This window comes from Sorex fumeus, unplaced genomic scaffold (genome assembly GCF_029834395.1).
Source record: "Sorex fumeus unplaced genomic scaffold, SorFum_2.1 ptg000122l, whole genome shotgun sequence".
Taxonomy (NCBI): domain Eukaryota; kingdom Metazoa; phylum Chordata; class Mammalia; order Eulipotyphla; family Soricidae; genus Sorex; species Sorex fumeus.
In genome coordinates, this window is record NW_026606179.1 from 19662899 (window position 1) to 19678721 (window position 15823).

General features: G+C 55.6%; 1 protein-coding gene across 6 annotated transcripts in view; it reads right to left on the bottom strand.

Moving 5' to 3' along the window:
• Positions 1-15823, bottom strand: part of RYR1 (ryanodine receptor 1) — a 116395-nt gene that overhangs the window by 86348 nt on the left and 14224 nt on the right. For all 6 annotated transcript variants that reach the window (XM_056137233.1, XM_056137232.1, XM_056137230.1 and 3 more), the window contains 15 exons: positions 15656-15820; positions 14482-14603; positions 13900-14095; positions 9192-9327; positions 9017-9112; positions 8818-8936; positions 8014-8147; positions 7024-7265; positions 6208-6400; positions 4867-5083; positions 2999-3103; positions 2707-2810; positions 2214-2297; positions 884-1191; positions 382-587 (listed from right to left, as the gene is read on the bottom strand). In XM_056137233.1, the coding sequence (XP_055993208.1) occupies positions 382-587; positions 884-1191; positions 2214-2297; positions 2707-2810; positions 2999-3103; positions 4867-5083; positions 6208-6400; positions 7024-7265; positions 8014-8147; positions 8818-8936; positions 9017-9112; positions 9192-9327; positions 13900-14095; positions 14482-14603; positions 15656-15820 (2427 nt within the window). The remainder of the gene's footprint in view (positions 1-381; positions 588-883; positions 1192-2213; positions 2298-2706; positions 2811-2998; positions 3104-4866; positions 5084-6207; positions 6401-7023; positions 7266-8013; positions 8148-8817; positions 8937-9016; positions 9113-9191; positions 9328-13899; positions 14096-14481; positions 14604-15655; positions 15821-15823) is intronic.

Sequence of the window (15823 nt, forward strand, 5' to 3'; positions counted from 1 at the left end):
GGATGGGTGGATGGATGGGTGGGCGGATGAATTTGTGGGTGAACACATTAAATTAGTATACTAATAGATAAATTGAATCACAAATTAAACAGGTAAAGACTGACCCAAGAATAAATTAATAAACTTTGACTAATAGTTGGTGATTATTGGATAGATGGGTAGAGGGGTTGATTTGTGGGTAGATGTTTGGTTGCAGAGAGAAATGGGTGATAAGTGAGTGCATGCATAGACAGAGAGAAAAAAGGGAGGGAAGAAAGAAGGGAGGAAGAAGAGAGGGAAGGAAGGGCAGGAGGAAGAAGGAGGATGGTGTCCAGAGGCGGCAGAGAGAGCAGGGCTGTCGTACGTGGCTGTGACCAGGGGGAGTGAAGCCGGGGTACCCACCCGGTGCCCATTGAAGACATAGGCCAGTTCATCAGCTCCCAGCTCCACGTCGGGCCGCAGCTCGGGCCGTGCCCAGCCCACACGCATCTCGCCGCCCGTGGTGACAGCCTCGAACTCGAAATACCAGCGGCCGCTCTGCACCGCGTAGGATTTCTCGGCTCTAAAGATGCGCACGCGGTCCCAGCGAGACCGGCTGTCCTCCTGGCCTGGACAGGGGCAGCAGAAGTCAGAGGCTGGGCAGGAAGGGCGTCCCCAGACACAACTATGTGCGGGTGCTAGGGATTGAACCTGGGTCAGTTGCGTGCAAGGCCAGCACCCTCCCCGCTGTATTTTCCCTCCCGCCCAGAGAAACCAGAGTTTGGGGACAACAGCCAGCATTAGGGCAACGCTAACACTCTGTGTCCTCCGGGCAGCAGCAGCGGGAACCCAGAGCCAAGAGGTGAGGGCCAGTGGGCCTAGCATCGGTCTGAGGTCTGGAGCCCACCCAGGGGGCCGCACTCACTGGGCTCCTGGTCCGGGGGCTCGATGTTGTAGCCATAGCCCAGCAGCGTGCGCACGGCCTGGCACAGGCTGTCCCGGTTACTGCGCTTGGTGGCCTCGTCCAGCAGGCGGTAGGGCACAAGGCGCGGGTTCCGGCGTGCCACAATGTCCTGCACGGCGCTGTAACTCCAGCCCTGGCCCACGCGGTCCCGGGCCCACACATTGTGCCCGTTCTCGGCCAGCCGGTCCACCAGCGTGGTCTGCGCGGGCGTCAGGCGCACATGGCTCAGGTCCAGTGGTGCCGGCTTGTACCCGTTGTTCATCATGTACCTGGGGCAGAGGAGGAGACGCTCAGTCCGCTCGGGGCTCCGGCCAGGAGTGCCTGGACCCTGAGCCATACCTCAAGCTGCAGAACTCTGACCTCTGACCTCTGACTTCTGGCGTCAAGTTCCCTGACTCCAGAATAAATTGAGATGCCTGACTTCTGACTCCAGGACCCTGTAGGGACCCCAAAGAGGCCTTTATCTTTGCTGATCTATGACCTCTGCCCTCTGTGACCCTCTCATCTTGACCTTGGGAGCCTCAGCCTCCTTCCCCCACCCCCACCCCTGCAGGTGCTCAGGGGTCGCTCCTGGCAGTGCCTGAGGGGACCACGTGCTGCCTCACAGGTGCAAAGCATGTGATCAGCCCTTTGATGGGTCTTTCCTCCCAGGAGCCTCACGCCTGACCTCTCACCTATGACCTGGAGGTTTCTAGTCTCTGGCCCCAGAATCCCTCATTCTAAACATCTGGCCTTGGAGACTGATCTCTAACCGTGGCGTCTCGCTCCAGGACTGCTGGTCCCTCTATAACTTTGGGATCCCTTACTGATATCCTCAACCACTTCTCACTTCCCACTGCGGGCTCTTTAATGACCCCAACTACGGGCAGACCCCAACTGACTGACCACTCCAACTCTCTCTTCTTTCTTCTTAGGGCCAAACCTGGTGATACTCAAGGCTTACTCCTGGCTCTACACTCAGGAATTACTCCTAGTGGTGCTTGGAGGACCTCGGGACCGAACCCGGGTCAGCTGCGTCCAAGGCAAATTCCCTCCCCGCTATATTATGGCTCCATCCCGTCACTCCCACTGTCTCTGCAATTCCCACGACTGGGGGAGGTGACTGGGGAGGTGGCCTCTGGGCAGCCTTTGCAGCCTGGGTTTAGTTTTTGGCACCACACAGATCCCCACAACTTCGCCCTAACCCACCACCCCCTTGTCTCTGCCTCTGTCTCCCCCATGCCCCCGCCCTCATCCTCGGACCCCCAGCCCCTAACATGCTCCCCAGGTGGGAATCTGACCCCACACTCACGTCTTTGGGAGCTTCGTCTTCTTGAGGTTCTCCTCTGCCTTCTCGTCCGCCATGCCCACGTGGCAGCCCAGCGCCAGCAGAGTCCTGGGGTGGGGACCGGGGCCGGTGAGGACAGGGTCCCACCTACACAGCCTCCCTGCCACCCTGCCTCTGCTGCCCCCTGCTGTCCCCTCTGTCCCCAGTTCTCCAGCTCTGACTCAGACTCTGCTGTGTCTGTCCCTGTCATGCTCTCTTGGACTCACTGTGCTTCATCTCGGGGATGTCCCCAGCCTTTGTCTGTCCATCTGTCTGTCTGTCTGTCTGCCTCTCCCCTTTTCTCTGTCTGTCTGTCTGTCTGTCTCTCTCTCTCTCTCTGAGCCTCTCACACGTGGTGACTTAGTTTTTGCCCCATTTCCTTCTCTCCCTTTCCGTTTCTCTTTTGTCTCTGTCGCTGCCGTCCTTCCCTTCCTCAGTCCCTGTCTCAGCCCTCTGCCCACCCCCCCATGGCCCTCACTTGAGTGTCTCCCCCGACATCTGCAGGTTGTAGTTCCTCTCGGGCTCGGGCAGGCTGTGGAAATCCACCAGGCACGGGTGCAGCCTCTTGTTGTCGTCCCGAACCTAGAGAGGTGCCGGTCAGATCCCTGGGGTCAGCACCCCCCACTCTCCCGGCCTATGCCCACTGCCACCCCCCATGTTAGTTCTGCCACCCAACCCCCAGGGACCCTGTGGTGCCCTGAAGTCCCTTCCCGCAGCACAGGCCCCTGTGAGCAGGGTAGCTCCCATGCACCCACGCCGTGGGCTCTCACCGGGCCATAAGTCCAGCCCTGCTCAATGCGGGTCAGCGCCCAGAGTTCATGAATGTTCTCCGCCAGTTTCTCCCGAATACGCTCCAGATGGGGAGGCAGGACAATCTGGAGGGAGGGGACATTCGTGAGGATTCTGAGTCCCCTGGGATGTTCTTCTAAAAGCCCCAAATAACTGTGAAGCCCGGTTCAATCTCCTGCACTTCCTGCTCTTCCGGGGCCACCCTTGACCACCTCCCCACCCCACCCCCAGCTCCTGCTACGAAGCCCAACTAAGGATATGTTGGAGCTAAGAAATGTTCTAGCCTGGAGGCCAGGGCTGGAGCACCTGCCTTGCAGGCATGAGGCCCTGAGTTCGATCCCTGTCACCAACCCCCATGCTAAACTGTGCTCCATCAGCAGCACTGCTGTGCGGGATCCCTGCCACCACCCCGAGTGTGAGACTTCCCAGTGAGTACCGGAACCCTCGCTTATGAGCACCACAAGCCTGCGAGCACGACCCAGGTGTGGGGGCCCAGCTGCTGTGACAGCCACAAAGAGAAGGGAAGGGGCAAGGGCATGTGGGGGGAGGTGTGGTCACTTTCCACTGTCCCGGCTCCTGACTGACCCAGCCCGTACAGGGTGGCCAATGCTTGCCATGTGAATGGCTGCTGCTTGTTCCTTCTCCAAGTAAAGATCATGAGAACTGCATACCTGGGAGTAGCCCGGGACTCAGTGAAATCATTTCTATACGTGTCTGCTGTAGAGTTTATCTAAGTGCCCAGCATACAGTGGGCACCTAATAAGTATTTATATTGTCAGTAATCTGCAGACTAGATATACTGACAGTCAGAGTGGGGCCGGCATTGGGGAGGAGAGGGAGAAGGGAGGGGTGTCCAGTAAGACAAGACAGCTCATGAGACTGACAGGCAGGGGAGTGGGGAGAGTTTACTTCACCCCTGCAATACTGTCACTATTTACCCCGGCAATGGCGTCACTACTCATCCCTGCAATCACCCCTGCAAGACTATCACTACTTACCCCTGCAATGGCGTCACTACTCACCCCTGCAACAGTGTCACTACTCACCATTGAAAGTGTCACTACTCACCCCTGCAACCATGTCACTACTTATCCCTGAGTGATGTCACTACTCACCCCTGTAACGATGTCACTCAATTCAAACAGTAACTGGCAGCATCTTGTGAGGCACTTTACCCACATTATTTCATCTCACCACAAGGCCACAAGGTGGACTCCCCTTTTCCCCCTTTTTCTCTGGAAGGAGGAATCTGGGGCCCAGAGAGGTGAGGCTCCCGTCCCCGTGACCTATTTCCTCCTGTCAGGAAATGCTCCCAGGCAGGGGGTGGCTGAGGTTGGGACGGGAGGAGGAGGAGGCCAGATCCCCACCAAGCATGGGGGACAAGGTGCCAGGAGTGGCGATCCCCAGGCCCGGGTCAAAGTCAGCTGTGTGACTAGCAGTGGTCACTCAACCTCTCGGCCTCCTTCCTCAGAAGTAAGTGGAGGATCAGTCACCCTCCTTTCTTCAGGGGCTACAGTCAGGACCCCTGACTAGGATTCTGTCTTGAGAGAGGCCTTTGCCTGATTTTTCTTTTCTATTTTTTGTGCAGGAACTGGTTTTGGGCCCACACCTGGTGATGCTCAGGGGCTACTCCTGTTTCAGCTCTCAGGAGTTACTCCTGGTGGTGCTCAGGAGACCAGGTGGGACGCCAGAGGTTGAACCCGGGTCAGCCGCGCACTAGTAAATGCCCTCCCCACTGTACTATTGCTCCAGCCCCTTGCATGCTTTCTGCCTCGGTTTCCCTATCTGCCCAGCTGCAAGCTCCCAGCCCTGCTCCTGTAGGAGTCCACACTGCCATAGCGGGCAGCACCTGCACAGTGTCCACCGGGCACGGCACGAAGTCGGTGTGTGAGAGGCAGCGGCTGGGGCCCACCAGGTGCGGCCCCCGCGGCCCCTCCCGCCGGTACTCCTTGATGGGCTCTAGGTGGAGTCGCTCTCGCGGGAGCACGGCCTCGTGGCACGGGGCGTAGCCAGGTGGTGGCAGGAACTTGAATTCACCATGGCGACCCCCTAGGAGAAACCGAACCCTGGAAAGAAGAGGGTCGCTGGTGGGGAGTCTGAACGCAGCAGGAGAAACAGAGAAACCCTGGGGTCAGAGGGTCATAGGGTGATGGGGCTCTGGGGAGACCTGGGGGGTCACAGGATGGATGGGGGCTCTGGGGAGGCCTGGGATTCACAGGGTCATGAAGGTCATTTAGTCTAAGATGAAAGGAGAGATATGAGGCTGATAGGAATCACTGGAGAATCCAAAAAAAATAGGAAAATGGGGGCCACTGGTGAGTCTGAGCAGGGCTCTGGGAAGCTGCTTTGGAGGAGACTCAAGGTCTGGGGGGATGGACCTGAGTGTCTGGGGGGACAGCCCTGAGTGTTGGGGTCACTCTGACACCATCAGCCACCGCTGGATAACAGCACTGGATAGACAAGGTTGGTGAGGGTCCCTGGGACATTCTAGAGCCACCGAGGACGTTTGCAAACACTGGGGTCACCGAGGGGCTGTTAAGAGCTCAGAGTCAGGGCCGGGAGGCTCTGTGGGCAGAGCCCACCTCTGCACACGGGAGCCCCTGCCTGAATCCCAGACTTTACATGGTCCCCTAAGCACCACCAGGTGTGTCCCCCTGAAAAGCTAAAACAGAGAGGAAGCAAGATGGCACAGGGGCTGGGAATGAGACGAGGTGGATGAAGCCTGGCATGGGTGAGCCTGGTTCCCTCCCCAAAGCCACCAAAGCAAGAATACAGAGTCAGTGGTGACCCCACAATCACTGAGGGCCTTGGGAGGGCTGGGGTCATTAGCCAACACTGCCTGAGATCACAGCCCTGGTGACATCATGGGATGGGCAAGAACCATCACGAGAGCCTGAGGTCACCAGGAAGGCGGCTGGAAGGGTCTGGGGCTGGGAGAGGTTGTGAAATCTCCAGAACCCTTGATAGGAAATAGGGCTGGGAGATGCTGAGGTTAGCGGGAGGACACTGAGAGGGTCCGGGGTCACATCACGGTCATGTTGGGAATGTGGCAAGCGGGATGTGGCCAGTCAGTAGTCCTGGGGGTTGGGCAGCTGAGTCCTAGCCTCTCAGGAGGCTGCGGGGTGCCTGGGAAGCTGTGTAGGGACAGTTCCTGGTTTGGTGGCCAGGAGGGGGCAGGGTGAGTCCTCACTTGACACCGGCCGAGAAGCTGACGACAGGGAAGAAGAGCCCATCGAGGTTGAAGGCCTCGAAGACCCCCTGCACCGGGCAGCCATTGATGCGGAAGGAGATGGATGGCACGCTGAGGTCCAGGCAGCAGCTGACCACGTCCTCAGCAGCCAAGAGGTGCTGCCCCGGGGAGGTCACCAGGCGCGGCACGTGACCTGTGTGCCAGGGTCAGTAGGGAGGATCAGAGGTCAGAGACCCAGAGACCAGGCAGAGTAGATGACCCTATGGGGGTTGATCCTAGATGACCTTAGGTCAAGGTTCCTGAAAGCTGTAGGATCAGAGATGGAAATCCTCCAGAGTTGGGCTTCTAAAACCTTTGGGGTCAGAAGTCTAAGGTCTAAGGTCAGAGGTCATAACAATCTGAGATCCCTGGGGCCAAAGTACAGCACACATTTGCCTTGCACACGGTCAACCTGGATTTGATCTCTGGCACCCCATATGGTCCCCCAAGCCTACCAGGAGTGATCCTTGAGCGCAGAACTAGGAGTTCCTCCTGAGCACTGCTGGATGTGGCCCCCAAAACAAAAAGCTATCGGGAATCCCTAACTGAGATCATGCGATGCTGGGGTCAGTGGTCTGAAGGCTCTGGGGTGAGGACAGGAAAACTCTGAAAGTTTTCCTGTTAAAAACTTGGGAAACGAGAGTAAGAGGTCCAGTAGTGACCTATTTCCGGAGTCAGAATCCCAAGTACCCCAAGATGTGAGTGTCTGGGAAGCTCTGGGGGTGAAGGCCAGGGTTGTGCATCCCAAGGTATGGGTGGGGGGGTGGGGAAAGGTACCTGTCCAGAGGTGCAGCCCGTCAAAGCCGTACGAGTAAAGGTCATCGCCGACCCCGTTGCCGCCCCAGCCCTCGCCACCCCCGGGGTAGGGGCTGTAGCCCTCAGTGAGGGCCCAGCCCACCCGCAGGTGCGTGGCCTGAGCTGTCACAAATGGGGCCACCTCATCCACCATCACCTCGAAGTACCATTTGCCATACTGGGTGGAGCCCTCAGCACGGCCCACGAAGATGTTGGGGCGGATGCTGCAGGAGAGATGAGATAAGAGTTTGGGGTGAGGGGGGTGGGGTGCTGGCAGCCAGAGACAGGGAGAGAGCAGGAAAGATCTGGACCCAGGCAAAGCACAAAGCCATGGTGGGTGACAGAGGGAAGGCAGGGGGAGCAGCTGACAGAGACAGCGAGAGACCGTGAAGAAAGACGGAAAAGAGGTAGAAACGGGGCCGGAGTGATAGCACAGTGGGGAGAACCTTTGCCTTGCACTCAGTCGACCAGGGTTCGAACCCCAGCATCCCATATTGTCCCCTGAGCTCCACCAACAATGACTCCTAAGGGAGCTGGAGCAATAGCACAGCAGGTAAGGCATTTGCCTTGCACGCAGCCAACCCGGGTTCAATTCCCAGCAACCCATATTGTCCCCCGAGCACCGCCAGGAGTGATTCCTGAGCACATGAGCCAGGAGTAACCCCTGAGCATTGCCGAGTGTGACCCCTCCCCCCAAAAAAGAATGATTCCTAAGCACAGATCTAGGAGCAACCCTGAGCATGAGCATGGCGAGGAGTGCCTCCCCCCGCAAAAACAAAAAACAAACAAAAAAACAGAGACAGATGGAGGAAGAGAGACCACAGTGGCAGAATAGCACAGGCAGAGAGAAGAGGACCAGATACGGCTCCAGGAGTGGGAGATGAGGGGGCACTGCCATCGGGGAGGAGGCCCGCTGCACCAGGGAGAAGGCTGAAGTTGCTGGGTTCTGGGGTAAGGGGTCAGGGGCCAGACCTGGTGACATAGTTGATGAGGTTGGTCTGCAGCAGGAGCTCGCGGCCCGGGAGCAGATTCTCGGTGATGAGATCCTGGTTGGAGCGCACGGCCACTCCGTTGCACACACACAGGGAACACAGCACCTCCAGGACCTGGAGGTCAAGGTCAGAGGTCAGGGGGGTGACCCCGGATGGAAAGCAGGAGGTAAAGGTTCTGGAAATTCTGTCTAAGAGGAGGTGATGTACGTGGGAAGTCAGATGAGAGATTGGGAGCATCTGAGCTGGGAGAAGGCATTGACAAGGTCAGAAAGGAGAGCATGAGGTCAAAGGTCAGGCAAGGGGCACAAAGGGTTATTGCATCAGTGAGACAGTGACCAAGAGGAAATTTGAGGTTAGTAGGATTTTAGGCTCTCCGGGGCCAGTGGCTCCTATAAACATAAGATGATTAGAATCACGCCGTGAAGCCAGGACACCTCAGGCTGCAGAAGTGGAAATCTCAGAACATATTGGAACTCTAATGAGGCATCTCTGTGGCCACCCAGGGGTGGAGCCGGAAGTGCCCGTGAGGAGCCAGCAGAGCCGGTGAGAGATGACACGAGTGCTGGGCAGATAGAGAGCCCGAAAGGCCAGAGCGCACACTCTGCATGCAGGGGGCCAGGTTCACAGCCCCACACCACCATGGCCCCCCCCCAAGCACTGCCAGGAGTAGCCCCCAAGCACTGCTGGGTATTACCAAAAGACAGAGGAGAGAGGAGAGAGAGAGAGAGAGAGAGAGAGAGAGAGAGAGAGAGAGAGAGAGAGAGAGCACTGAACTAGGGGCCACCTTGTGGTTCCTGCCGTGCTTGTCCAAGAGAGAGATGATGGACTTGATGTGGTTCTCCTGAATGATGTTCAGGACCTCGGGACTCTCAATCAGGACACAGTACAGCACCTCCAGGATCCCTGTCCGGGGAGCAGAGGTGGCGGTGAGCCTCTCCCTTCCCTCCAGTAAGGCCCCGTCCGTTCCCTGGGGGCTCTCCTACCAGACGAGGCCTCCAGCCGGTCCAGCTTGCTGACCAGCCAATCCAAGTTGGTGGAGAAGAGGGCGCAGTTGGTACGGTTGCCACGGATCAGAGAGGCTAAGGGTGGAAAGAGGGTCAGGCCAAAGGGACCCAGCGCCCCGGGAGCTCCCGAATGGGTCAGGATCAGGCTGCTTACCCAGGAGTTCATACAGCAGGTTCACAATCTCTTTCCAGGATTCAGCTGCCTCTTCCCCGGCGAATTCAGCAAAGTGGGCAGCGGTGGTGTAGACATTTAGACGGTCAATGCAATTCAGGACCAGTGTGAGCATCCCCTGGGATGGAGGAAAAAGGTGTCACCAGAGGAATCCCCGGGCCCCTTCTTGGCCTTCCTTGGATTTTCTCACTTCCGTTTCCCCCTCTTTGGTTTTTGGGGCACACTACCCAGTGATGCTCAGGGGTTACTCCTGGCTCTATACTCAAGAATTACTTCTGGCAGTGCCCAGGAGGACCATATGGGATACCAGGGATCAAACCTGGGCTGGTCACATGCAAGCCAAGTGCCCTACCCATTGTCCATCTTTCCAGCCCTTTATTTTCTCATTTCTTTTGCTCCAACAAGAGTGAATGAGTGTTCCCAGAGCTAAACCAGCAACATTATCTCCATGGCTCCACTCCCTCCCACAACCCTTCTCTCCTGCCCCAAAAATCCTTGTCACCTCAACCTCTGCTCCTAATCCTCACCAACATCCCTACTGAACTTGTGCTTCTCCTTCCCAGTTTCCTTCCCATCCTTTCCCCAACACCCTGCTCCTGGTCCCCGTTGCCCAGGTCACACTCCATGCCAACCAACAGAGAGAATTTTTTTTTCATTTTAGTCTTTGCCTTTTTTTATATTGCAATCTCTAACACACAGAGAGGCACATAAAATATATATAGTCGAGGGGCTGGAGCGATAGCACAGCAGATAGGGCATTTGCATTGCACGCAGCTGACCCAGGTTCGATTCCCAGCATCCCATATGGTCCCCTGAGCACCACCAGGAGTAATTCCTGAGTGCAGAGCCAGGAGTAACCCCTGTGCATTCCCAGGTGTGACCCAAAAAGGAAAAGAAAACACATATACAGTCAAGGGGCCAGAGAGAGAATACAGTGGGGAAGTCAGTTGCCTTGCCTTGTGTATGGTCAACCAGCATTTAATCCCAGGCACTGCACATAGTCCCCAGAGCACTGCCAGGATTTATCCCTTAATTTTGTTTTGTTTTTTTTGTGGGCCATTCCCGGCAATATTCAGGGGTTACTCCTGACTTTGCTCAGGGGACCATCTGGGATGCTGGAGATTAAACCTAGATTGGTGTATGCAAGGTAAACGCCCTACCCGCTGTACTACTGCTCCAGCCCCAGAAGTGATCCCTGAGCACAGAGCCAGGACTAAGCCCTGAGCACTGCCAGGTATGGTTCCAAAAATAAATAAATAAATAAATAAAATAAAACAAACTCATGGCCAACTGTTCTGTATCTTCTGCCAGGTTACAGCTTGTCCAACATACATTCACTAAGGCACATCACACTTTTCTCGTGCCCAGGAAAGGGTTTCATGACTACATTTAGGGGCTTCTCTGAACAGCAAAATCAACAAAAACGTGGCACTAAAAAGACCCAGAATGTCCTCACTTAAGATTTTCGGTAGATTCTTGGAAACTGTAACTTTAAGGAAAACAAGATGGAACCAAACAGGTCCAGTGCCTTCCTTCAACTTGACCAGGATTGGTGTTGCTCCTCCTCAATGTTACCACAGAATTATTTTGAGCAGCCTTATTGGAGGACAAGCTGGACTGGCGAGCGTGGACACTTGTTTACAGGCTGCAGCCAGAAGGCAAAGTGGCCTTGGTCAACCTCTGCAAGGGGGGAGGCCGGTCCAATGACTCAGAGGTTTTACACTCTGTTCCCCCATGGCTTCTAATGTACAGCATGTATTGATTTGGGAATTTCAACTAAATTCCAGCAAGAAGGAAAGTATTCCCGTTGCAAAATCAAGAAGGGAGGAAGAAAGAAGGCTAAGGGGTCTGACCTTGCATGCGGCCCACCAGAGTTTGTTCCTCCGCATCCCACATGATCCCTCAGCCACCACCAGGAATAATTTTTCTTTTTCCTTTTTTTTTCTTTTTTTGCTTTTCGGGTCACACCTGGTGATGCACAGGGGTTACCCCTGGCTCTGCACTCAAGAATTATTCCTGGTGGTGCTTGGAGGACCATATGTGATGCTAGTAATCGAACTTCGGGTCGGCCGCGTGCAAGGAAAATGCCCTACCCACTGTGCTATCACTCCGGCCCCCAGGAGTAATTTCTGAGAGCAGAACCAAGAGTAACCCCTGAGCATCACCAGGTGGGTGACTCAGAAACAAACAAAAGGCTGAGGATAGAAATTAAATATTGAGGCCTTCACAAATAAATACAAAGAATTCAGATCATCTTGGGAATCAAATCAAGAATGAGAAAACTGACAAGCTTCCCACTCATCCTAATCACACAACCCTGTCTTCCAGGGATAGCCTTCATCCTAAATGGTAGAGAAATCCTTTCTCTGCTTCTTTAACTGAGAAACGTGTGAGCCAATACACACATAATTCAGTTTAGCTTATTTTCAAAATTGGGAATAACAGCAAGTCTTGAATATGGAATCTTTCACTCAGTCTTCTGCTCCAAGATTCAAGACTCTGTTGCCCACAGCTGCCTTGTCACTGGCACTGCCATCAGGAGGACGGTGGCACTGTTGGGAGCTACCCTGGAAGTGGTGAACATTTGGGCTGTTTCTAGTTTGTAGTTCTGACAAGCAGTGCTGCAATGTGTTAAGAAAAGGAAATGATAGGAGGCCAGCCTTGACTCAAGCGCTGGCGCATATGCCTTGCCTGGCCCTGGCCCTGGGTCGGGTCCTTGGTGCCACGTGACTCCCCAAGCATTGCTGGAAGTGGCCCCCACACCCCCACATCATAGTTTAAAAAAGGAAGTGGCAGGTCCCCAATGGAGGCGGGTGCATTACACACCCTCTCAGACCTCCCACCTAAGCTTGGTGCAGTGCCCAGCCCCCTGTAGCATCAGCCTCCCGCAGGAACGTGGCGCTCACTGGCCAGTGTGGAACTTTCTGCTTACACCAATGAGCTCATCTTTTCCATTCCCCAAGGAATGGAAATATCATCTCCCCTAAGACTTTTTTCCATTTGCCACCAGGAGGTGACCTCCGCCTGAACCCCTTTCCTCTCCCTTTTCCTTGCCCCCTTTCTGCCTAGAACGTCCTTTCCCTTTGGACAGCTTCTTTTCAGGCCCTTTCTTGCTAGCTGGAGCCTGCCTGGCTCACGAATCATTTCATAAAACCCATCAGATCTGGAATGAGCTCACTTTGGAATTTCGTGATTTAACTGGTGACAGTTGCTGTATCTAGTTGCCCTTAGTGTCTCCTCTCCATCTCTGACCCCCCAGAACCCCAGGCCCCCCTACTCCTGGTTCAGGTTCAGAACACGCTCCATGGCCCACAATCCCCAATCTCCATCACCGGACAGTCCCCTGCACCCTACTGGGAGTGACCCCCAAACAAACAGCAACAGAAAAGCTGCAGCAACCCCAGCACTCAGCTATGCCCTGCTTTCTTTACCCCTTTGGCGCTCACCCCCCTCTGCCCTTCTGTCTAATGTTAGTTCATGGGTGGTCGGTCTGTCCTCCAGCTCCCATGTCAGCTCCACAGACAGGGGTTTGTTTACAGCTGCCTCCTGGCATGCTTATGGGTGGGTTCAGGACTGTTCCTTAACCTCCCTGAACTCTATTTGCACCATAATGACGACCATGCATGGGGTCAGGAGGAGGAAACTGTGGGTGAAGATGTCACATGGAGCTAAAGTCAAGGTAATAATACTGACATTTACATAAGCATCTACTATATACTACAATCTCCTAAGGGCTTTGAATATCCTGATAGTAACAATAAAAAACTAGGTTTTGTTACTACTGTGATCTTTTTTTCTTTCTTTCTTTTTTTTTTTTTTTTTGCTTTTTGGGTCACACCCAGCGATGCACAGAGGTTACTCCTGGCTCTGCACTCAGGAATCACCCCTGGCAGTGCTCAGGGGACCATATGGGATGCTGGGAATTGAACCCGGGTTGGCCGCGTGCAAGGCAAATGCCCTACCTGCTGTGCTATTGCTCCAGCCCCACTACTGTGTTCATTTCTGAGCTGACCTACGGGCTCAGACTGCGAGTCCCTGGAGAGGTGTGGGGCTAAACTGGAAGCCTTTGAATGAACATACACCCCCAACACCTGCAGAGACCTCAGAGGCCCCAGGCTTTAGTTCCCTCTTCCCACCCCACTCAGCTCCCCGCATTCAGACGAGGGGGAGGCAGAGGGGGGGAATTAAGTGGAGCCCCCCCCACCCGCATCCCTTCCCGTGTGTTCTCAAAACAGACCGCCCCACGCCCTGCACCAGCATACGCCCCGCCCCCTCGAGATCCCGCCCCTCGCGTGTTCACCTGGTCCAGCCGGCCTGATCTTCCTGTTCTCACTGGCCCAGGTTCTATTATCTGGCCCCTACCCCGCCCAATACCAGACCACTACTTCCCCAGTCCCCTCAGCCACCAACCCCGCTGCTGGGCTTCGTGGCCCCACACCTCCTGGCCCTAACTTCCCAGTGTCCACAGCCGTCAGGTGGCCCCGCCCTCCAAAGCCCCGCCCCCTTGTGGTCCCTCTCTCCCTGTGGCTCCGCCCCTCGCCTCCTGCTTCCTAATGGCCCGCCCCTATCCCCGCCCTTCCTGCCCAGGGTCTCCCGGCGTCCTACCCCGTTGGCCCCGCCCTCAAGGCCCCGCCCCTCAAGGCCCAGCCCAGCCCCACCTCTTCCTGGCCCCGCCCCCGCCCGGGCGCACCTCCTCCTGGAAGAGGCTCTGGCGGTTCCGCAGGCTTCGTAGCTTGCTCTGCTTCTCCTCGTGCTGCAGCTCCTCGGAGGGAGGCTCGAAGTAGCCGATAAGGTCCTGCAGGCTCAGGATGACGCCCTCGATGGGCAGCGCTGTGCCAGCCGGCGGCCCTGAACCTCGCGGCTTCCCGCTGAAGCTGTCCAGGCCCCTGTGAGGACCACGCCTTGTCAGCCAGCCCACCCCTACACCGCATCAGCGCGCTGCCTGTGACTTTCCGGTTCCACCCTGAGCCCCGCCGTGGGACCCTCGCTGAAAGACAGGCGAGGGCATGACCCAAGCTCACAGAGCCGGGGCTGGCTCTTGCCCAGGATTCCCAGGGCAGGACCAGGGCAAGGACCCACCCCCCTTCACGCAAAAGGTGTGAAAATGAATGTTGATCAGGGCCATGAGATCAGATTATGCTCCTGAGGTCAGATTAGGGGTCAAGTGTCCAGAAGTCAGGAGGTTAGAGGTGAGGGATCTGACTGAAGTCGGAGAGGAGCAGCTGGGAGATGAACAGGTCGGGGTGGCCCAGCCCTGGGGAACGAAGCTCACTTTATGAACTGATTGTACAGGCCGGCGGTACTGTAGATCATGCGGGCAGCCTGCGACTCCTCCTGCTGGCAGCGGGTCAGAGACAGCGCGTCGTCCATGTGGCCCTCCTGGTGCAGCATGGCCTGGCCATGGGGGACAAAAGTCAGGTGGGGCTCCCCAGACTCTAGCACCAAAATAGCCCAACTTCCCAATCTCTCTGCCAGGAACCCCTCTTTTTGAAGGGGGGACCCACACCCAGTGGTGCTCAGGGCTTACTTCTGGTGGGCCTCGGGGGACCATGTGTGGTGTCAGGGATGAAACCCAGATCAAATGCGTATAAGGCAAGCACCCTTGTACTACTGTGCTAGCCCAAAATTGCTTGTGGCAAAGGAGAGAGAGAACAAAAGGGAAAACCTTGCCACAGAGGCGGGGTGGGATGGGGGGATGGGGGGTGGGAGGGATACTGGGATCATTGGTGGTGGAGAATGGGCACTGGTGGAGGGATGGGTACTCAATCATTGTACAACGGAAACCCAAGCACAAAAATTTGTAAGTCTACAACTGCACCTCATGGTGTTTCACTAATAAAATTTAAAAATAAATAAAATTAAAAAATAATAAATTTGAATTGGAAAAAAAACTAACAAAATTGCTTGTGGCAATCACAGCAGGACTGCCCAGAATCATAGTCGGCTCCTGTGGGACACTGGGGATTTAAACGCTTGACCAGATCCTTGCCAGGCAGGTGCTCAGTTACCCCCACGCTGGCTTCCAGGCCTCCTCACCTATTTTCCTCCACACACCCCCGATGATGAATGATCCACACTATTAAATATTACTCTCAGTCAGCTTGTCACTAGCTGTCCTTTTCTCTCTCTTGCTGCCTCAATCTGCATGAACATATTCACATATATGTTCTTTATTTCTTGTTTTTGTTTGTGTTTTGCGCCTCACCCTGCAGTGCTCAGGGCTCACTCCTGGCTCTGCGCTCAGGGATCATTCCTGACAGAGCTCAGGGGATTGAACCCATGTCAACCGTAAGGCAAGTGCCTGCAGTACTATTTCTGCAGCTCCCACATTCCTTCTTTCCTCTCAACATCAGTTTCTCTCTCAGTCCTGCCCTCAAAGTTAGAGACTTGTAACCACCCCAGTCCCCTCCTGTCTGTACCCCACCCTTCCCCTGCCAGGCACCCACCTTCTTCTTGAGCACTCCAAGTCGCAGAGCCTTGGGGTCCGGAGCTGCGTAGGTGAGCCACAGGCCCGAGGCCACATGCTGCACGAAGCACAGAGACTCCCCATACTTGATTTCAGGGGGGCCCATGCCCTCCACATCACGCTTGGGGGCCACATCCAGCTTCTCCTG